The sequence below is a fragment of the Lepidochelys kempii genome, chromosome 10 (assembly GCF_965140285.1).
Source record: "Lepidochelys kempii isolate rLepKem1 chromosome 10, rLepKem1.hap1, whole genome shotgun sequence".
Taxonomy (NCBI): Eukaryota; Metazoa; Chordata; order Testudines; family Cheloniidae; genus Lepidochelys; species Lepidochelys kempii.
Genome location: NC_136389.1, coordinates 1,836,621 through 1,856,938, shown reverse-complemented (window position 1 = coordinate 1,856,938; position 20,318 = coordinate 1,836,621). Strand labels below are relative to the sequence as shown.

The window sequence follows — 20,318 nt, the reverse complement described above, 5'->3', positions numbered from 1 at the left end:
TTGTTAGCACATGTTCAAACCTATGTAGCCCTGACTAAGCAGTAGTTAAACAGGTCTATCCTAAACAAATACATGTAAACTGAAGTAAATATATTTAAGCAGTAAACAGGGTTCTTGGAACAGCTAGAAGGGTAAACCGGTAACTCAAAGACAAAGGACAAGCTGATTCCTCTAGCGAGCTGTCATAAAAGTTGATTGGCGATCACTGTTCTGGTGGCCATTTTTGGCAATGAGGGGGGGACAGGAATAGATTGATCTGCCTTTTAGTAGCAACAACATAGAACCTCTTTCACCAGGACACTCTGTGGTTCTGTCCTGTCAGCTGGAAGATACTTTGTCCCTGGGTAACCCTCAGGACAACGCATTTCAAAGTGTGACTGGACTATAAAAATCACCCCAAGTTATCTTTTTCTCTCCTTATCTCTGTCTCATCTAAGAAAACAAAGGAACCAGCCTTTTGACTTTGGGCGTGATTCTGATTTGAAAATGTGGTCAGCAGCGTAGCTGGTAATGTGGTGAGGATTTTACTTTGAATCAAATCTAGTTTAAGTTTTAGCTACTAGAAGGCATTTTATTTTGTAATAATTTCTGACTTTACTGCCTTGAGTGAGTACAACTATTATCTCTTTGAAGTTAAATAAACTTGTTTTTAATCAAAACTAATCTAGTGTTTGGGTAACTCCAGATATTAGGTCTGTTGCCCCTGTAAGGGAACAAATTTCCAGTAGTTTGCTACTTTAACTGAACTGCCCAGGAGAGGGCTGGACAGTGCAGAATACACATTTTGGGGAAAATTTGGGACTGGGAGTGTGTTGGGGTCACCCTGCACATAGTAAGCAAGGCTGCTGGAGGTCAGAGTGTAGCTGGTATGTAGCTGACAGGCTCCTCGAGTCAGAATTGCTGGACCAGGGCTGCAGCTATACACAGACACTCAGGGCGTGCCCTGCATGCTGTTTGAGAGTGACCCAGGTTAGGAGATACAACAGCAAAACTTTGTGAGGCACCCAAGGTTTCAGGGCAGGGGGGGATGGAACCCCTCATTTGTATGCATTGCACACTGGAATGTGACAGGAGTGTTGGGCAGAGCTTTCCCCCCACTGTTTCCTCTCTGTGTTTTCTTATCTCTCTATTGGGAAGCAACGGCATTTCCTTTCCCCATTTTGTATTTGTGCTCTGTTTTTGTGTGTTCTCCCCACCCCCCCAAACATTTTCTCTTTGCCCCCTCACAGAGATGCCCTTTCCTTCTCTGTCCCCAAGGAGGCACTGCAGTCAGTGGGGCAGGGAGAGGAACATGGAATCCCTCTTCCTGTTGCAGCCTCCCCTGGGATTCAGTCTCCTCTTTGGATACATCTGGTGGGGAAAAAAGCTTGAGGTTTGCTCAGAGTTGGCCGATGTGTTTAGGCTGAGATTAGGTCAACATTGGCTTTCTTCCTACTCTAAACAAACCCTTCCTTTGTTGCTGTATTACCTCTTCTATTTCTGCCTCATTTCCCCACCCCCCCACCCCCACCCCAGTTGATACTGCTACTGTTAAGGGTGTGGGGAAGGGAGACTGTTTCATCTGCTTCTGTATCCTTGGCACCGTTTCCCTGCCTACAGTTAAGGCAGCTCCTCCTCTGTACTGTCCTCTGTATCTGGAGGCCATGCTGGTCCCGCGATGGAGGAGTCAGCCCAGTGGCGCGCAGGCCAGGAAGGAACATGTGGTGGCCTCACACCAGTCATTGCAAGCCCAGGTGGCTTTTTGGTTGAAGTCTCCAGTGTTTCAGGGACACGGTGTCCTGTTTTGGGGACAAATAGAAGATCTTGACTGTCCAACCCCTTTTTAGTTCCATGGTGTTTTGCTCTTGGAGAAACAAACTCTGCAGTTTCCGGATTTCTATTTCACCTTTATAGAGAAGGATAGCTGGCTGGGGAGGGGCGGGTGTGTGTGGAGCAGGGTGGAGGTGGACACGTTGGTGCTATGGAGATCTCTCTCTCTCAGCATGGGATGTTCTGCCTCTAACATCATCTCCCAAATGCAGAATGAGGTTTGTGTGTGATAAAAATCTGTCTGAACGTCACTGGTGTTCTGTATTGAAAGATAAAGAATAGATATCTTTCCTGTGCACATCTGTGCCATTATGTTTTCAGACCTCTAATGAGCTAGCCTCATCCGTGTACGTACAAAAGCCTTTTAACAGCTGTTTCCTACCAGAGATGTACTGGAAAATAGCAGGCCCATATTTTTCCATTAGAATCTTGTGTGTTCCAGGGAACAGAAACAGCAAATGAAAGGCTAATCATTCTGTTCCATGTGATTTTATTTACTGTTTGTGATTAGAGCAGTAAATTAAACTAGTTGTTTGGTCTTGTGTATAGTGTTCTGCACTGATGTAGCTGCACCAATGCAGATCCCCTAGTTTAGACACACATGACTGATGTGAACAGCAACTTGTGTCTGGGTAAGGTTCTCACACTAGGGGTTTATGTCCATGTAGTTCCCTCAGTGTAGACAGGATCTGAGTGTGGAATTTGCAAACGTCCCCTTCTTCCTAGTGACCCTGTTTCACATTTCTACCCTCTAATTTTTGTGAGATTGTAGTTGGTGGTAAATGCTGGAGTTACTGTATAGTGAAATAGGCTGTACACTGAACTTATATAGCATGGGCAGCAGAACAGACTTCCCCACTCTGTCCTGCCAGACTTCCTGTGTCCTGATGTAGAGGCGCTATCTTAGGGCCTTGTCTACCTTGAGAATTTGATGCTGTTTTCTCACTGCTGGCCTAAGTATTTGTTCAGTTTTACTACTGTGAATCAGCACAGGCATTTTAGCACTGTCATCTGGAGCTGCTTGAGCAAAGGAAGGCATGTGGCTTGTGTACCCTAGTTGATCTGTACAGGTGCTAGACTAACAGTGGGAAAACTGCAGGAAATTCTCAGTGTGGGCACCACTTGAGTGCAAGGGGGCTTCCTTATTCTGCGTTTGTGGCCCATCCAATTTTTCTTAACTATCTGACAACTTGGACAGTTTCATTAATCTAGTACTAATTGTGGTGGGTTTTCTTGTGGTGTGAGCACGTGCCAATTTTGAACTGCCCCCCAGAGATCAGTGTAGTGTGTTCTCATCTAGTGACTAGGCAGCAGGCTATGAGAATGGGCTTGACTTGAACTGTTGACCTGGCAGTGAGAAGGACCCTATCCCATTACCAAGCCATTGAGTGTAAATTTAAAGAACATCTTTTTTTTTTTTTTGTCTTACTAAATTGCACTTGTAATTAAGAGTCTACTCTTGATCTTTCCTCTAGGTTTAATTGCGCTCCTTAGCGGTACAGCCAGATTGTACTGTGTTCTTTGCTATATGTCTCTTGCTTCCTGTCTACCTTGCTTGTCCTTTGATTACTTTGCTGCCACAGCATCTTATTAGAAGAAAGACATGTAACATTTCACAGACCAGCAAATATAAAAGTTTCAGGAACAAACCCACTTCACAGCAGTGATGGCAAAAGGGGCCTGAATAGAACCGGGAAGGTGCAGCTACTGTCGGTGGAGTCTCCAGAGCAAAGCAACTCATGAGGGAACTGCAGCTGATGTTCTGTGGTACTTCCTGATTCACGTCCAGTGACCTAGCGATCCATCTCCACAGGCAACTGGCTTTATTCTCTGCCTGCTCCCTTCTCGATGTTAGGGAGTTGGGGCAGGATAAGTATCCTGGAGATCTGTGGGGCAGAGAAGGAAGATACCACCCAAGATGTGCTGTTTGCTTCTAGTTGCCTGGCTTTTTTCTCTCCATTATGAACAGAGACTTCCATTTCTACAGTATTGGCTGGCTTCCTTGTGGCATGAAAACTCATCAGTGAAGCTTTTGGTCAAATGCCACTAGGCTTTTGATTGGAATGATGTGCAGACAATAGTGAGGAAGGGGAAATGGGGCAACTTGTGCCTAGATTTCTGTAGACTATTTCTATATAGAAAGCTCACTTTTACCTTATATACTTCCAAGAGGGGTTCTGCAGACTTTCCTCTGAGGCTTTGTCTAGACTAGGATTTTAAGGTGTGGTGATAGCACATATTAGCATATAACTAATATGTTTTAAAATCTAGTATAAACAAGGCATGCTGTCTTTGGCATGCTAAACTGGTAGAGTTAAAGCTAACAGGCTAACATCACGCCTAATCAAGACAAGGCCATAGAACTGCTTCTTGCTTGTCCCTCTCTTCCTTCTCAGTGGCCAGAGGGCGAGGAGGATGGTTGTGAGGCTGGTCTGTGATGTAGACTTTCTGCCTCTGGGGCTAATATCCTAGGCAGTTTTTCAGTGGGTGAAGTGCTGTCTGGTGGGAAGGGTGAATGCTCTGACAAGGCTGTAAAGTGCAAATTTATTATTGTGGAGGCATTGGAGTAAGGTTGTATTGAGATTAGCACTTAAACTGGGACTGAAGTCCCTCTTACTCATTTGAATGAGTTGAATTTGGTCTACAAAGTTGGCCCAATAATTCAAGGACCAATTGAATTTTCTGTGTAACCTTTTCAGCAAAATATGTACTAATGAATGCTGAGGAAATGTGTAAAAATGCTGCTTTAGGGGAAAAATTGTCCTGGTTTTCCGACATTTCTTTGGGTTTTTCTAGCTAATCCAACTTCAGCCACATTCTCTTGGAGCATTAAACTTCATACATTGGCCCTAATACCTAGGGTATAGCTCACTCTTGAAACTTTAAAATACTTAGTTATTCCCAGGTTTCAGAGTAACAGCCGTGTTAGTCTGTATTCGCAAAAAGAAAAGGAGTACTTGTGGCACCTTAGAGACTAACCAATTTATTAGAGCATAAGCTTTCGTGAGCTACAGCTCACTTCTTCAGATGCATATCGTGGAAACTGCAGCAGACTTTATATATACACAGAGAATATGAACCAATACCTCCTCCCACCCCACTGTCCTGCTGGTAATAGCTTATCTAAAGTGATCATCAGGTGGGCCATTTCCAGCACAAATCCAGGTTTTCTCACCCTCCACCCCCCCACACAAATTCACTCTCCTGCTGGTGATAGCCCATCCAAAGTGACAACTCTTTACACAATGTGCATGACAATCAAGTTGGGCTATTTCCTGCACAAATCCAGGTTTTCTCACATCCCCCCCACCCCCATACACACACAAACTCACTCTCCTGCTGGTAATAGCTCATCCAAACTGACCACTCTTCAAGTTAAAATCCAAGTTAAACCAGAACATCTTGGGGGGGGGGGTAGGAAAAAACAAGAGGAAACAGGCTACCTTGCATAATGACTTAGCCACTCCCAGTCTCTATTTAAGCCTAAATTAATAGTATCCAATTTGTAAATGAATTCCAATTCAGCAGTTTCTCGCTGGAGTCTGGATTTGAAGTGTTTTTGTTTTAAGATAGCGACCTTCATGTCTGTGATTGCGTGACCAGAGAGATTGAAGTGTTCTCCGACTGGTTTATGAATGTTATAATTCTTGACATCTGATTTGTGTCCATTTATTCTTTTATGTAGAGACTGTCCAGTTTGACCAATGTACATGGCAGAGGGGCATTGCTGGCACATGATGGCATATATCACATTGGTGGATGTGTAGGTGAACGAGCCTCTGATAGTGTGGCTGATGTTATTAGGCCCTGTGATGGTGTCCCCTGAATAGATATGTGGGCACAATTGGCAACGGGCTTTGTTGCAACGCTTCCTCAGCTCTCGTCCCCTAAAGCCCCTACTCTACTTGCTCTATATTGATGACATCTTCATCATCTGGACCCATGGAAAAGAAGCCCTTGAGGAATTCCACCATGATTTCAACAATTTCCATCCCACCACCAACCTCAGCCTGGTCCAGTCCACACAAGAGATCCACTTCCTGGACACTACAGTGCTAATAAACAATGGTCACATAAACACCACCCTATACCGGAAACCTACTGACCGCTATTCCTACCTGCATGCCTCCAGCTTTCACCCTGACCACACCACACGATCCATCGTCTACAGCCAAGCTCTGCGATACAACCGCATTTGCTCCAACCCCTCAGACAGAGACAAACACCTACAAGATCTCTGTCAAGCTTTCTTACAACTACAATACCCACCTGCAGAAGTAAAGAAACAGATTGATAGAGCCAGAAGAGTTCCCAGAAGTTACCTACTACAGGACAGGCCTAACAAAGAAAATAACAGAACGCCACTAGCCGTCACCTTCAGCCCCCAACTAAAACCCCTCCAACGCATTATTAAGGATCTACAACCTATCCTAAAGGATGACCCAACACTCTCACAAATCTTGGGAGACAGGCCAGTCCTTGCCTACAGACAGCCCCGCAACCTGAAGCAAATACTCACCAACAACCACATACCACACAACAGAACCACTAACCCAGGAACTTATCCTTGCAACAAAGCCCGTTGCCATTCGGCCTGCTGCCGGTCTGGGATTCTGTCTGCCGGCTCCTGCCAGCCAGGGTCCCAGCTGCCGGCCCCGCTCAGCCCGCTGCTGGTCTGGGATCCCGGCCCTGCCCACATAGAGTGGGTACCTACCTTCTCGCTGGTCCTAGCCCGTTCTCTTCCTCTCTGCACTGAGCTGAGGGTGGGAGTGCACTGAGCACAGGGCTGGGGGTGAAGGAGCAGGTTGGGGTGCAGGGTCTGGCCAGGAGCTAGAATGAGGGAAGGGGCTCAGGGTTGGGGCAGGAGGTTTGGGTGTGGAGTGCTTACCTGGGCAGCTCCCATTTGGTGCGAGGGGTTCAGGTAGGAGAGAGAGTGTGTATGTGTGTGTGTGGGGGGTGAGAATGTGGGGGGTGCAAGAGTCAGGGCATGGGGTGTGGGGGGGCTGGGTATGTGTGTGGGGTGCTGGAGTAAAGGCTGGGGTCGGGGGGGCTGCAGAGGTCAGGGCAGGAGGCTGGGGATGTGTGAGGTGGGTGCTGGAGTCAAGGCTGGGGTTGTGGGAGGTGCAGAGGTCAGGGCAGAGGGCTGGAGGTGTATGAGGGGGGTGCAGGAGTCAGGGCGTGGGAGGGCTGGGTGTGTGTGTGTAGGGGTGCCAGGATCAGGGCAGAGGGCTGGGGGTGTGTGTGGGGGGGGGGGTCAGGGCAGAGGGCTAGGGTCGTGGGGGTACTTCCCAGCCCTCTGCCCAGAGCAGCTCACGGCAGGGGGCTGGTGGGGATATGCCCTGATTCCATTCCACCCTGGTTCCCCAAGGCCCCGTCCCCACCTCTTGTCCCCACCTCTTCGCAGCCTCCTCCCCGGAGCAGGGCTCTGCTGCTTCTCCTCCTCCCCCGCAAGGGCCATCAGTGATCAGCGGCAGGGAGGGAGAGGAGGAGGGGCAGGAACCCAGCATGCTGGGGGAAGGGGGAGAGGAGGGAGGTGGGGGAGCTTGCCTGCCCTGCAATAGCAGCCGGCAGGACCAAGCTTCTTTACCCTTCCCGGGGGGAGCGGAGAAGAGCGGGATTTTTAATGGCACGCTGCTGCCTGCTGGGGTCCCAGCCTGGGTTTGGCAGCAGGCTGAGCGGGGCCGGCAGCTGGGACCCGGCAGGCAGCAGCGTGCCATCGGTTGCTGACTCCTGCTGTAGATACTTTCTTCAGAAACTGTTGGCCCAAATTGCAGAACTCCCATCGACTTCATGCGTGAGGTTCTGATTAAAAAAAACTAGCATGATACAAAATCATTGCTGCCCATACAAAGTGTACTAAAAACTGGTGAACTGATAGCAAAAAATAATTGTAAAGGAAGAATCCTCCTCCAATGGGAGTGTTGCCAGTGGGGTCCCTTAGGGACATGCTTTCTGCCTGATGCTATTCAATATCTTTAGAAATGATCTGGAAGAAAGTATAAAATTGCTAGGTAAATTTGCAGATGACAGTTTGGTGGAGTGGTAAATAAAGGCGAAAAGTGGGTTATATACCTGGTAAGGAACTCATTTGGATGTGTTTTTAAAACAGCCTAATGCAAGGTCTTTCATCTAGGAGCAAAGAATGAGAGTCTCATTGAATCCTGGAATGTTATAAGTGAAATGCAATTCCCCAAAACTGGTGGTTTTTTCCCCCCGTCATTGGATTCACCAAATCAGCATAAAAAAAGCTTATGTTGCACTACATTGGTTAACAAGAAGCCAAACACTGTCCACTTTAGGCTTTCCAGCTGTTTGCTCCCATCTGATACTGTGAGAGCAGCTATAAGCTAAACAAATATAAAAATGACAAGGTCGCATCTTAAAGGCTACTCCTGCTTGTGCCCATTGAGTTTTTAGTATAACTTCCAAATATTTTGTCCTATATGTCAGGAATTACTATCTTGTCCTGGATAACACTTGATGGATGTGTACAGGGGATTTGGCAGGGAAGTGATCTGAGAGAGAGAATTGCAAATCTGTGATTGTCGCCTAGATTCTCTATATTAAATATTACAAATGGGTAAAATTACCATAATTAACTAGATGTTCCTGCTGGAAGGGAAGCGTGGAGGGCCTGAATCCTTATTTTCTGCCTTTCTGGGAGGTTTGGAGTTTGTTTTCCACATACCATGAAATCTCACCAATGTTGCCTCCTTGTTTCCCTGCTGGTGGACTCCTCTGAAACCAAAAAGAGGGTGTGAGGTATCCCCTGGATATTAGTTAAAATGGGGTCTGAATGTTTACAGCAAGTTAGTCTTTGCTTGTTTCCCTCGTATTGCTGATATCCATTGAAAGTACAAGTGCTGGATATTAATGCTGTTGGTACTGGCTGCAAGCCAAGGTCTGTCCTCATTTGCCATGTTGTAAAGGTTCACTCCATTAAATGTATTTGAGAGAACTCAGAGATGGGAGAGGGACCTCCCTGTTCTAACTTCCTCCCGTTGAAGCATAATGTTTAAAGTGGCAGGGAAGAATCCAGCCTCAATGAACCAGTATCTACAACAGCTGCGTGGGTAAGCACTTGCACATACAGAGCTCTCCCCCACTGGCTTCAGCTGCACCACTGTAGTGCTTCAAGACAGCCGTTGTAAATGATGCAGAGTAGACATAGCTTTATTCTTAAAAAGATGGTGGTGGAGAAGTGATCAGAGAGCAGGCTAGTGTAAATATATAGAAGATGAATGAGGGGGTGGGGTGGAGATAATCCTCTAATCATGTCCAAGAGCTTCTGAATCAAATGCTTCTACAGAGCCAGGATGTTGGCTACTGATGGACCCTCATAACTTTGCTCTTCCTTCATCTCTGCTTCAGCCGCATTCTTGCCAGTTGCTGGGCTATGTGATTTAAAACTACAATGTTCTGCAAATACCTCCGGCCCAGTTCAGTGCTGCCTGCTTGTGAATGCTATTACATTGCCTGTTTCTGATACAGTATGCAAAGGGCTCTGTTAGTACTGTGTGTTCTCTGTCAGGACACTGTCCTTTCCGTGAGGCTTTCCGGGACTGTAGATCCACAGGTTCCCCTGCCATTCCTGACAGAGTCGACTAGGTTTAAATGTCTGCAAGCTATGACTCTCTGTATGGCAACCCTTTGGTTTGTGGGGGTGGATGAGGAGGATAATGGGTCTCAGGTGTATACAAGACTTTGCACGTGGGAAGACACTAGTCCCTGTGCAGGCATGAGCAGTAAATCCACTAATGTCAGTGGGAATTGCACATCTGTATTGAGAGCAGATTATAGGCCTTAGCTTCCACTTCCTCTCATTTGCTGCTTCGGGGCAAGTGGGCAGATTACTGAGGAATTAGAATCGATATTGATTGGCCCATTTCCCTCCCCAGTGGTGACTCCATTTCCAAGAGGGATAACATAAGTAGCCCTACCTCCTTTCACAAATCTGTTGTAAAGTCTGATTAGAGAAGGGGAGGCTTGAGAACATGAGCGTGTGTGCAGAATGTCTGGTCTCTTCCAGCAATCCCCTGGGTTGGTTATGCCGTTATTGCTGATTGTGCTGCTCTTACAGCCCCATTTTCTTGTTTCTGGTCCTGCAGGAATATTTTGTTCCTGGACTGGCAACGGTTGCATTGGGAAAGCTTGCCCTGTCACATGCCTGGTATGGAAAGAGAACTATTTTTCAATTTCTTCACAGTAGTTTTCAGATCACCTGGCAGTTGAGCCTTGCTCAATGAGGAATCTGACAATTATTTTCTGGATACAATTGCTGAGACTAAGACACAGGAACGGTTTTGCCCTGTGACCGCTGGAGTTTAGATGTGGGTCCCTCCTGGCTAATGACAGGCCGAAGGAAGGTGCTGGGCCGCTTTCCCAGGCGACTTACTCGACAGGTCCATGACGCTGAGGAAATGGCGGTTGCTGTTGCTCAGTAAGCCCCCTCTCGACATGGCTGATCTCTCCACCTGTCACGCCATATCCGATTTCCCATTATTGGCCAGGAGTCATTAGCAAAAGCTGGGCAAAGCTGCTCCAGCAATATTTGGCATTTTCGGGTCTCTCGATCTCTGGTCAGTTTGGTTTGGGGCCTGGATGTTGTGTGGCAGGATGGCTAAAGACAGGCAGCAGCATTGTAAGCAGCAGTCTGGCCAGCACAATCCCTGAAACTGCAGCGGTGTTGAAGCTGAACTGCAGGTTTTCACAGCTTGTAAACTCCAAGAAGCAATTCCTGTTTATGTCCAGGAAGAATCAAGTCTGGGCAGATATCCTGGGTGCGTGCACATGCTTCGAATACGTTTCTGGGAACTCGGATGTAAATTAGGTTCATTCCTCTGGCTCCTGTGTTACAGCTTTCCCTGGTGTGGAAATCCCTCTCCAGAGAGTCGAGTCTCTCTCAATCCCTGCTCCAGCCGTGGTGTGTGTGCGCGTTTCTCTCTCTCTCTCTCATCACCACCTGCAGTCTCTTTGGGGAGTATTTGTTGGGTTGGTGGTGGTTATGCCCTTTGCTAGCATCAGAGTGTTTACTCTGCTTCTGTGTTCTGTCCCTTCCCTGACCCTGTCTTGTCCTGTCTATTTAGGTTGTATGCCCTTCAGGAGAGGAACTGTCTGCAACTGTGTATTTGTACAGTGCCTGGCACAATGGGGCTTCATTCCTGACAGGTCCTTAGCACCACCATGATAAACATGATTAATAGCGTGGAGTGTGATGGCACAGTCTGCTTCGGGGGCAGAATGGCCTTGTCAGAATTTACTGAAGATGGGTTTGGGGAGCGGGGAGATGGCTTTGGAGCACTTAAGACAGGAGCCTTTTGTGTAGATGGGAATATTGGAGGTAGAATCCAGGCTAGATGACATGGGTCTGAGGAGTTATCTGCCACATGCTTGTAAAGACCATGTGTTCAGCTAGAGAAAACAGGTTGAAATATCAATTATCAGTTTAGCTTGTCAATACTAGGGTCGCTTTAGCTCTGAGACTCCTTTCAATCACAACTCTAAGCTCCAGAGCCATGATGTTCCTATGTATAGACAATGGTAAAAGACCAGATGTCTGCCTCCCCCGCTCCGAATGTGTGGCTCTCAGAGTAAAATCTAACAACCAGCATTTGAAATCACTTCTGCTCTACAGAAGTGGTGAAGGGACTCCATCAGGTATTGCTGTCTGCTGGAGCTGTTCCTTTGGGAGATGTAGTTCTTGATGGCAGCCTGTCTTTAATGGCTTCAGTCCAGGACAGTAGTGGTATGATAAATAGTACTTTTCTGATAGCTAGATAAATGTGCAGTTCTCTGGCAAACTTCCCAGTTCCTTGCCTCTCCAGGCAGACAGCTAAGTCCTGTTTGTAGCAACATATCTGATATGAAGGCAAACCATGCTCTCCATTCTAGGTTTGTGCACTGGGTCATTGATGCTTTATATTTACCAAAGGGAAAAATTGCACTTTGTTGATGAAACACTTGGTAAATGTGCTTTCGGGCATGCAGCCCCTTGCCAGGATTGTAGCAGTGGCTGGAATTTCTATTTGCTAATCCAGATAAATTTTGGATTTATGTAGCTATCTTCAAGGGTTGAGTGTTCTCAATGGAGGATTATGTGATTCTTCTGACTTCTGGCTCTTTGACACAAGCTTGAGCCCAAAGACACGTTTTAACAGCAAAAGCTTAAAGCTAAGGATTCCATACGTTGAGTATGAAGCTAATCAAGATATGTCGTGAACACCTATCCAAAATGATTCCAAAGCACTTTGCAAACTGCCCTGACATTTACCTACCTGTAGATCACTTCACTTATCACTGAAATGCAGCCACTTCTGGATTGAACAGGCGATTGGTTAACTGTGCACAGTAACACTGCGCAAGCTCAGAGACACCGTGAAGACATGTTTATCAATTTGAAATAATGGGGAATTTTATGGCCCGGGCGTGCTATGGATCTAACTGTACTACTGTGTGCATAGTAGCATCTGTGTTGCAGGAAGTTACACACTTTTAGGCTGTGACATGATTCCTAGCATGGGTTTAGAACTGACAAAGCTGTGTTACAGTATAGGTGTCCCATCCATGCCAGGTGAGTATTGCTGGCCTGGCTAGACTAGGAATGTAGATCGTCCCTCAAAACAGAATATTAATAATGGAGCTGGATTTTTCCTCTTGTTCTGGGAGGGATGGGGGGGACATGCCAGGGGCGTTTTACACCTTCTCCAAGAGACCCCTGTGCCAGCCTCCCTGCACGTGATGCTGCTCCACTGTAGAGGGTCTAAAATGCACCTGCCTGATTTTTAGCTAGTGCTAGTTCTACAGACTGGTCGTTTTGGTGCTGATCTCTTTGCATCAGCCAGTGCATCACTTACATGTCTGTCTAAAATAGAAACCAGGCCCCTTGGCAACCTCTGTCTTAGCCCTGCTGTCCGGTTTTCAGGTCAGAGAGCACCTTCCACATCTGCTGCGGCTCTCGGCTTACTGCAAGCTTGGCACAGAACCCACTGCCCCTTCCACCTGTAAACGCTGCGCCTCGACAACAGGGAAGCTGTATGTTTCTGAATATAGTGGCTAGCTGAGCCTGTTTCTGATCACAGGGCTGTTCCTGAAGACAGATGTTCTGACCCTGGGCTTATACTGTGTTCTGAAGGCCTCTTTGCTGTTCCTCTGCAGAGCATTGTCTCGAAGAACTCCATGCAGTACCGAGGGAACTCACAGCATGATGCGCAGGAATTTCTGCTCTGGCTGTTAGACAGAGTTCATGAAGACCTGAACAATTTAGTGAAATACAATGGCAGACCTCCACTGAAGGTAAGGCAAATCCAGCACAGGCCAGCAGGGGCATTTCTTTTGTAGTGGTTCCACGGAAGCTTTCCTTTTGGAACAAAATATCTCTGTATTAGCTTCCCAGTATGGCTGTCAAGCAATTAAAAAAATCAATCGCGATTAATTGCACTGTTAAACAATAAGAGTACTATTTATTTAAATATTTTTGGATATTTTCTACATTTTCAAATATATTGGTTTCAGTTACAACACAGAATACAAAGTGTACGGTGCTCACTTTATATTTTTGATTACAAATATTTACACTGTAAAAACCAAAAGAAATAATATTTTTCAATTTACCTAATACAAGTACTGTAGTGTAATCTCTTTATCATGAAAATTGAACATACAAATGTAGAATTATGTACAAAAAAACCTGCATTCAAAAATAAAACAATGTAAAACTTTAGAGCCTACAAGTCCGCTTAGTCCTATTTCTTGTTTAGCCAATTGCTCAGACAAACGTGTTTGTCTACATTTGTAGGAGATAATGTCACCTGAAAGTGAGAACAGGCGTTTGCATGGCACTGCAGTAGCAGGTGTCGCAAGATATTTACGTGACAGATGTGCTAAAGATTCATATTGTATTTCATGCTTCGACCACCATTCCAGAGGACATGCCTCCGTGCTGATGACGGGTTCTGCTCAAAAACGATCCAAAGCAGTACGGACTGATGCATGTTCGTTTTCATCATCTGAATCAGATGCCTCCAGCAGAAGGTTGATTTTCTTTTTTGGAGGTTTAGGTTCTGTAGTTTCCGTATCAGAATGTTACTCTTTTAAAGACTTCTGAAAGCATGCTCCACACCTCGTCCCCCTCAGATTTTGGAAGGCACTTCAGATTTTTAAACCTTGGGTCAAGTGCTGTAGCTAGCTTTAGAAATCTCACCTTGGTAACTTCTTCGTATTTTGTCAAATCTGCTGTGAAAGTGTTCTTAAAACAACATGTGCTAGGTCATCATCTGAGACTGCTATAACATGAACTATATGGCAGAATGCGAGAAAAACAGAACAGGAGACATACAATTCTCCCCCTGATGAGTTCAGTCACAAATTTAATTAATACATTTGTCAGGGTTTCTTCCCCACTCTGAACTCTAGGGTACAGATGTGGGGACCCGCATAAAAGACCCCCTAAACTTATTCTTACCAGCTTAGGTTAAAAACTTCCCCAAGGTACAAACTTTGCCTTGTCCTTGAACAGTATGCTGCCACCACTAAGCATTTTAAACAAAGACCAGGGAAAGAGCCCACTTGGAGACTTCTTCCCCCAAAATATGCCCCCAAGCCCTATACCCCCTTTCCTGGGGAAGGCTTGATGATAATCCTCACCAATTTGTACAGGTGAACACAGGTCCAAACCCTTGGATCTTGAGAACAATGAAAAATCAATCAGGATCTTAAAAGAAGAATTTTAATTAAAGAAAAGGTAAAAGAATCACCTCTTTAAAATCAGGATGGAAAATACTTTACAGGGTATTCAGATTCAAAACACAGAGGATCCCCCCTCTGGGCAAAACCTTAAAGTTACAGAAAAAACAGGAATAAACCTCCCTCTTAACAAAGGGAAAATTCACATAAAAACAAAAGATAAACTAATCCGCCTTGCCTGGCTTACCTATACTGGTTGCAATATTGGAGACTTGGATTAGGATGGGTTGGAGAAGATGGATTTCTGTCTGGCCTCTCTGTCCCAAGAGAGAACAACCCTGTAAACAAAGAGCACAAAACAAAAGCTTTCCTTCCCCCAAGATTTGAAAGTATCTTGTCCCCTTATTGGTCCTTTGGGTCAGGTGCCAGCCAGGTTAGCTGAGTTTCTTAACCCTTCACAGGTAACAGGATGTTGCCTCTGGCCAGGAGGGATTTTGTAGCACTGTATACAGAAAGGTGGTTACCCTTCCCTTTATATTTATAACAGCATTATTTTTTTAATGAGCATCATCAGCATGGAAGCATGTCCTCTGGAATGGTGGCCGAAGCACGAAGGGGCATATGAATGTTTAGTAAATACCTTGCAATGCCAGCTACAAAAGTGCCATGCAAATGCCCGTTCTCACTTTCAGGAGACATTGTAAATAAGAAGAAGGCAGCATTATCTCCTGCAAATGGAAACAAATTTGTTTGTCTTAATGATTGGCTGAACAAGAAGAAGGACTGAGTGGACTTGTTTTGTTTTTGAATGCACTTATATAACAAAAATCTACATTTGTAAGTTGCACTTTCACGATAGAGATTGCATATAGTACTAGTATGAGCTGAATTGAAAAATACTATTTTATTTATCGTTTTTACAGTGCAAATATTTGTAATGATATAAAGTGAGCACTGTACATTTCGTATTCCGTGTTGTAATTGAAATCAATATATTTGAAAATGTAAAAAAAACACCCACAAATATTTAATAAATTTCAATTGGTATTCTGTTTAACAGTGAGATTAAAACAGTGATTAATCGCGATTAATTTTTTGTTATTCACATGGGTTAACTGTGATTAATCAACAGCCCTACTTCCCAGCCATGATCTCTCTCCTGTAACAAATGCAGTAGCCGGTGGGCTGTTCCTGGCCCCTGTGGCTGCAAAGAGCCTTCTCAGTCAATGCATGGCAAGTGTGCACCAGCACAATCCAGTGTGAATGGTGACCCCTGACTCTGCCACCAGTTAAGTTTGGCAGCTTACTGGTGTGCTAGCTATGTCCAGCGAAGATGCTGCTCAGTTGCTCTAGTCCCCTCTGTGGGCCTGAAAGCACTTGCAATTTCAAATACTTGGTTTTGTCCTGGTATGTTTAGCTCAGGAGAACCTAACTTGGCTCTTGTATGTGATTGGTGTGGCACTCCTGCATATCCTGGCAGGCTTCCCTTTAGAACTGCTTTTTCTTTTCAGCCACCATTGGAGGATGCTGCACTGCTCGAGGCACCAGGCTTTCCAATCAGTAGCACTTTCGTACAGGAACTCTTTCAAGCTCAGTACAGGTACAGTAACTTTCAGCACACTTGGATTATGGGGTTTATGTGCATGTCTTTATAATCACAATAAGATTCTTTCATCCCTGGTGGCAGAGCCCGGTGCAGTGCAGCAGGGCTGTGTGTGGTGTGGGGACGGAGAGGTGGCAGGCAAGTAACCCTCTGCAGCCCTCCATTTTGTTTACAGTGCTGCTGTGTCTCCATGCCCCACTTGATCAGACTCCCTTAGTGGTTGTCTCTCACTCTGGTAAATGAAATCTTGCTCCAAAGGGGAGTAACGGCCAGTTTTATTGCACTAAAATTCTTTGTCACTTCCGTGGAAAACGTACATTTGTTTCCCTCTTGCCAGTAAATCAGGAGTGCTTGTTTCAGCCTTCACCCCCAACCTAAGCCCCCATGGCGTTTCCAGCCCGACTGGTCAGGGTGCAAAGGTGTGAGACACAATTTTGCATGTCTGAGATCTGCCTGGGTTGTGCCAAGTCAGGAGCCTGTGGTATGAACTGGAGGCATGTGGTGGCTGCTTGAGTTTAGAATCCCAAACAAGCTTGTAGTAATTTATCATTAATGAGGAAGCCTTCTAGCAGAAAAGAAATTCTGCGCTTAGTCCTTCACTGCCCCTTTGTTCATGGGAACAGCCACAGTTTTCCACCTGAGAGCTGAAGTTGAAAAAAACAGGCCAGTTTCCAAACTCTCCCAGCAGCACTGCAGCCAGTCTGGTGTAGGAGATTGAGTTGTTAAACGGTCTTCCCAGCATGTCACTGGGGCTCCCCAGTGGCAAAGAAATAAACCTTTGGGATGTTACAGAATCATGAGCAAGACTTAGTGACCTTATGGCTTGTTAATTTGGGATATGAAATACTCCGGGTGTGTGCCTGTGCATGTGAGGAGTCTCCTTTCTTTCTGAGTGAATGAGATTGAGGCCCATGCAGTGCTGCCTGCATAACCTCCCCTCGCCCACGTGTCTGGGGGAGAATAGTCCTTGTCAGTCTCTTTATATTAGAATCAAATATGGGTGAATTGTTAATTTCACAAATGTCTCTTAGTGGAGGCAAAGTGGAATAATAGAGAGGAGCCTGTCTTCCTGTCATGCCCTGTAATAAATGAGCTCAGAGACTAACTACTGCGTGAGCATCTGGGAATTAGGCGCCTTTCATTTACAGCAAAATGCGCAGAGCCTTGCTGGAGTGTGTGGGGGAAGGGGTTTGATCAGGAGGGAAGAGCAGGGTCACTGTTTTTGTTCTTGATGGTTTGCTTGTCCCTAGTTAAATGGGAGATGTAACTTTAACCCGATTGATGTTTTTAACAGGTCCTCTCTGACGTGCCCTCATTGTCAGAAGCAGAGTAACACCTTTGACCCTTTCCTCTGCATCTCTCTACCAATTCCTCTGCCTCATACACGGTAATGTGCTAATCTGTGCCTCGAAATTAAATTTTGGGCGACTTTCCCAATGCTTGGTAGCATTGCAAATCTTTTTATAGAAGAGATTGAGACGCCAACAAGATTTGTGGCAGATGAGGTTGAATTGAATGGACTGGTAGAGCTGTATTCTGAGCCCCCAAAAAATGCTGAAAAGATGAGCTGTGCGGGAACTAGATTTCTTATTTGTCAGAGAATTCCATAAATCTAAAAGCTTTTCTTATACAAAGCAGAATGAAAACAATAAAGATTGAAATTTCCTACAAAACTTTAACCCAAAATGAAATTTTGGAATTAAGTTTTTTGTTCTGATTTTGACTTTTTTTTTTTTAATTGTTCTCTGGTTTCAACAAGTGTAGGAGAAGTAGTAATGAGCTGAGTTTGCAGCAACAGAGAGATTTAGGTTGGATATTAAGAAAAACTTTCTAACTATAAGGCTAGTTAAGCACTGGAATAGGTTGCCTAGGGAAGCTGTAGAATCCCAGTCATTGGGTTGGACAACATCTGCCAGAGAATGACCTAGATTGACGTGTTCCTACCTCAGTGCAGGGGATGGACTAGATGACCTCTCAAAGTCCTTTCCGGCCCTACATTTCTTTGATTCTAGAATATAAATTTTTAAAAAAAATGTAAACAGAAAATATTTGGTTGCAGAAAGGCCATTTTGCTATTGGCTTTTGCCAATGGGAAAATGTTCTGTGGGAAAACTTCCAACCAGCTGTAGAAAAGAGGCTACAAAAATGCTTCCACTCTTCCCGTTCTCTTTAACCCAGTGGGTTTTCCCAGCAGCAGTTCTTTGAGAGTGCCTTTAGGATGTCAGTTTTGATTGATCTGGGCCATGTTACAAGGATCCTTGAGGTAAAATTAGGATTGCCCTTCAATCAAGAGGTCATCTAGGGTGGCCTCATTGAGGAACTGTATTCTGTGATTCCACTTCCTTGGGAGGACTCCCCAGTTAGTACATAGAGTAGAGGCTAGCACCATAGAGAACATACCTCCAACTTGGAGCAAGATAAGTATCCATCCCCTCCTTTATTTAAGGGTCTGGTATTTGGGACTCCAAAGCATCTGCTGGGTGGGTCTTGTTGCCTGAATAGCTCCAGGGTAATGTGGCCCAGAATGGTCATGTATGACTTCATTACTGATGATGCAACCAGCCTCTTAGGGAACTCTATGTGGGAACTAGGCTTGAGTCGCAACCCAAGGACTGAGTGACATCCTTACACTGTTTCCCCATCCCTAAATGGCCTGGAGATTGAGTCATAACTAGATCAGAAATGGTCTGCATTCTTATGATGTGTGCAATGTAAAAGTCCCCATTCAGGGTTCTGCAGCCTGCTTTGTCGATCTGACCAAGCTTAGCTCGGGCTGTTTTTTTCCTAGGTACTGTATAGAAATGTTCAGCCATCCCAGTTCTCCCCTGTATTCTCTGCAGCCCTCTGTATGTCACCGTGGTGTACCAAGGGAGGTGTTCGCACTGTATGCGCATCGGTGTGGCAGTACCTCTGTTTGGAACGGTGGCCAAGTTGCGTGAAGCGGTATCCATGGAAACCAAGATACCCACTGAGCAGGTAATGGGCTGATCTTCGGTCGCCGTGCTGCCGCTGGTGTCCTCCGATCTGTTTGTTCTTCTGGTTGATGTGGCAGGTAACAATGGGTGCTCGGGGTTCAGATCAGTGGACCTCAATTTATGGAGGAAATGGGTGACTGCAGAAACTAGACCAAACGCACTGTCTCTCATGTGTAACTCCCCCATGAATCCGTTTGGCTGCCTGTAGGTTATACCAGTGCCCTGCTTAGGCCTCCAGGTGCACTGCTGCTTCTGCTCCTTTTTGCTCTGTTACCTGAGGAAGGGAAAGCCTGGTGCTTCTGCCTAACAGCCCTAGAGTGCCCATGTGTACTCTGCTCACTATTGAGAAACCAGCAGGGGCTCATGGGAAATGTCCTCAGGTTTTGAGACTCTGAAGGGAAAACTACTAAGATGACACTCGAAGGGTCCCACGAAAACCTCTGCATGTGTTCCCTTGATCCCAGCTACTCCCTCATGGCCAGACCCTCCCCAGTTTCTCCTTATTGGCTGGTACTGTAAGACTGGAGAATTCCTATCCTCCATCCAAAATGCTTCAGCGAAAGTCCATTCGTTAACTTCTTTTGCCATCCTGGGAGTTTGCAGCTCGGCCATGGCTGGCACTGATGGTCTAATGGCTGCTATTCCACTTCTGCCTTGTAGATTGTGCTGACTGAGATGTACTACGATGGGTTCCATCGCTCCTTCTGTGATGCCGATGACCTGGACACGGTTCAGGACAGCGACTGCATTTTTGCCTTTGAGACCCCTGAGATATTTAGGCCTGAGGGGATCCTTAGTCAGAGAGGTAAGTGGGTAGGTCTTCTAAACACCTCTTCCCTCCAACTCCACCTCTACTGGAGTATTGACTGAGGGGAATTTGTTTGAAAAGGGGGCATTTGGTTATATATGTCCTAGGCCTAACGCGGTACGTGGATTGTCTCCTGGTTTGCTGACTCTGAATTGAGCTCTGCTTCCACGGGCTGGCATTCCAAACATAGACGGCTTAGCTTGGAACCTGGCATTACCAAATCTTGTGGTGGAGCGGTGCTGCCAAGCAATCTGTTACAGTACAGGGCAACTGCACCTGTGTTGCTCATTAGTAGTTCAGCAAGGGCACTTGCTCAGGCGTCCAGCTCCCCAGCTGTTGCTTCTCTTGGATGGAGACATGTGTCCCTCTCCTTCTGACCTGGTGTCCCAAGGCTGCACAGTCCCTGCCTTCACTGAATACTTCCCAGCATGGACAAATTGCT

The 20,318-nt window shown here is 45.8% G+C and overlaps 1 protein-coding gene across 2 annotated transcripts in view; it reads left to right on the top strand.

Moving 5' to 3' along the window:
• The window catches only part of USP31 (ubiquitin specific peptidase 31), a 67,853-nt gene that overhangs the window by 19,006 nt on the left and 28,529 nt on the right, over window positions 1–20,318 (top strand). For both annotated transcript variants that reach the window (XM_073361599.2, XM_073361598.2), the window contains exons 2-6: window positions 12,964–13,101; window positions 16,002–16,090; window positions 17,388–17,480; window positions 18,934–19,069; window positions 19,729–19,873. In XM_073361599.2, the coding sequence (XP_073217700.2) occupies window positions 12,964–13,101; window positions 16,002–16,090; window positions 17,388–17,480; window positions 18,934–19,069; window positions 19,729–19,873 (601 nt within the window). The remainder of the gene's footprint in view (window positions 1–12,963; window positions 13,102–16,001; window positions 16,091–17,387; window positions 17,481–18,933; window positions 19,070–19,728; window positions 19,874–20,318) is intronic.